This window comes from Plectropomus leopardus, unplaced genomic scaffold (assembly GCF_008729295.1).
Source record: "Plectropomus leopardus isolate mb unplaced genomic scaffold, YSFRI_Pleo_2.0 unplaced_scaffold25705, whole genome shotgun sequence".
Classification (NCBI taxonomy): Eukaryota; Metazoa; Chordata; class Actinopteri; order Perciformes; family Serranidae; genus Plectropomus; species Plectropomus leopardus.
This window is the reverse complement of record NW_024627941.1, coordinates 1-2,140: the sequence shown is the minus strand read 5'-3', so window position 1 is coordinate 2,140 and position 2,140 is coordinate 1. Positions and strand designations below refer to the sequence as shown.

Genomic DNA, 2,140 nt, shown 5'->3' with positions numbered 1-2,140 from the left:
AGGTGTTACGATCACTTATTAGCTCAGGAATTAACAAACAAAAATAACATTCAGTTGAGGCAGCTCAATATGATACTTTAACCCAAAAATAACAGCCAGTCAGCTCATGCTGGACGTGTTTTTTTTTTTTTATACCCAAATATGTCTCTTTTTATAGCATCTGTATCTCCAAATCAGAGTAAATGAAGCTCTCCTGGTCCCGGGCCAGCAGGGGTTAATCAGCTAAATGTGGGCATTTGGTTCACTATTGTTTCTTGGGATTGCTTCTGAGCTGTTTTTTTTTTTTTTTTTTGCGTTGCCCGCAGACAGAAGTAACAAACTCCTCTTTGTTAGCGAGCTGCGACGCGGCTCAGACAGACCGATTTAATTGCGTTGCAACATTAAAACAATCCTGAGTGTCCGAGTCAAAACGGCAGCAGGAGCCAAAGTTCGGGGTCAAATTCCACAAAGTGTTAGTTGTCAAAGCGACGACTGGTAACATTTATAAAGATGCTTTTGTCATGTTTGCTGAAACTGGAATATGAACCAGGATATACTGGTGGCTCTTTTACACTTTTTCTCGGCCATTTTCTTGTTTGTGTTTTTCAATTTCTTATTTTGCGGGTAATTTTCTTGAAAAACAAGAGTTTTAAAAAAGGCTTCGTTGTTCAATAACAATTATTCTTAATGCATATCTCATATCTTTCTAATGCATTTCTTTTGGGTTCTTTCACATAACTAAAACAACAGACGTGTACAAATAAAAGGCTAAATTACGTCCATGAGGAGTCTCACTTAAAAAAAGTACAGACGCTCTCACCTTCTTAGTTCCTTCTCCCTCCACCTCGGGGCTGCATGGCGCTCCAGGAGGCCAAAGCATGCTGGGAGCGATGCACACTGATAAATTGAAACTCGTCATCTGGTTCTCGTGGGCGTTGCCCTGGATACCGTGCAGCATGGCCAGCAGGTAGCGCAGCAGCAGGGCGTTTTCTTTAGGCAGACGACGAACCATCCTGCAGAAAAACACAAGCGGGAAAAGGAAGAGGAGATCAAACGTGAAGAAGGCTCCGAGTATCGAAAAACACGCGTTCCGATATCCACACCGATATTTCAAGCAAAGGGAGCAAGTAAAAAAAAATGTCTGATTTTTGAGGTATTTCAAGCACCTTGTAAAAACCCTGTTAAATGGTACTATGAAGAGTAACAGTACAGAGTGTGTACATGTTACCTCTTTATGTCCTGCACTTGCTCTGCCTCCTCCTCCTCTTCCTCCAGCACGTCCATCCACTCTTCATGCAGCTCACAACACAACAAGCTGCCTGGGATGCTGCGTAAAAAATCCTAAAAACACGCACGCGTCAGGAAGTCAGTCAACGTTACATTTGTCTGAAAATGTATCAGTCATAAAAAAAAAAAAAAAAAAAATCCATATAAATCATGTTTAATGATTCCTCTTAACTCACATAGACTGTATGTATTTTATACTTTATAACATATATTCATCATTTTTATTTTTGAACATTTTTATGCTTCACTTTACGGTGAGAGATATGACGTCTGTGGCACGTATAAATGAATATAAGTGAGGGATCTCAGGTGCTGTGGTGTAAAGAAGTGAAACAGTTTAAGCACTCGTGCACAGAGGCTCTTTGTTATCCCTGCAGATAATAACAGATTATAATCCAGATTACATTAACAAGCCAATCTCAGCTGCTCTGCTGTGAACAGCTTGTCCTGTCACACTGAGGCTGAGTCGGATGGCAGCAGATTAATTTTGTGCTTACAGATGTGGGTCAATAAGGAAGCTCACAGTCATATGTGTGCACAAACACACACAAACACACACACACAAACACACTCAAACACACTCAAACACTGTCACTTTGGCTGGTTCCCAACTGGTGGGTCCAGAAGTGGGTCGCAAGTCTATTCTGAATGGACCACCAGGGATTCGCAATCATGTTCGCGAATCTGTAAATACAGTAACTTTGCATCACAGAGCTTTTATTTTGAAGTGTGGTTTCCTGCTGTAGAATGAGAGGTTGTTTTTTTGAGAACAGTAACTATTTTATTGTCCTGTTCTTGGTATCATGTGGCCTTAAAAAAAAGACTTTTAATAGAAATTCATCACTTGAAAAAAAAAATCATACATAATTTAATT

The 2,140-nt window shown here is 40.1% G+C and overlaps 1 protein-coding gene across 1 annotated transcript; it reads right to left on the bottom strand.

Moving 5' to 3' along the window:
* Positions 1-604: 604 nt before the first annotated feature.
* Positions 605-1,398, bottom strand: LOC121966732 (rho GTPase-activating protein 20-like). The gene is made up of 2 exons (XM_042516800.1): positions 1,208-1,398; positions 605-992 (listed from the first exon to the last, which is right to left on the bottom strand). The coding sequence occupies exons 1-2, from the start codon at positions 1,261-1,263 to the stop codon at positions 710-712; spliced, it is 339 nt and encodes a 112-aa protein (XP_042372734.1). The 5' UTR covers positions 1,264-1,398; the 3' UTR covers positions 605-709.
* Positions 1,399-2,140: the final 742 nt, after the last annotated feature.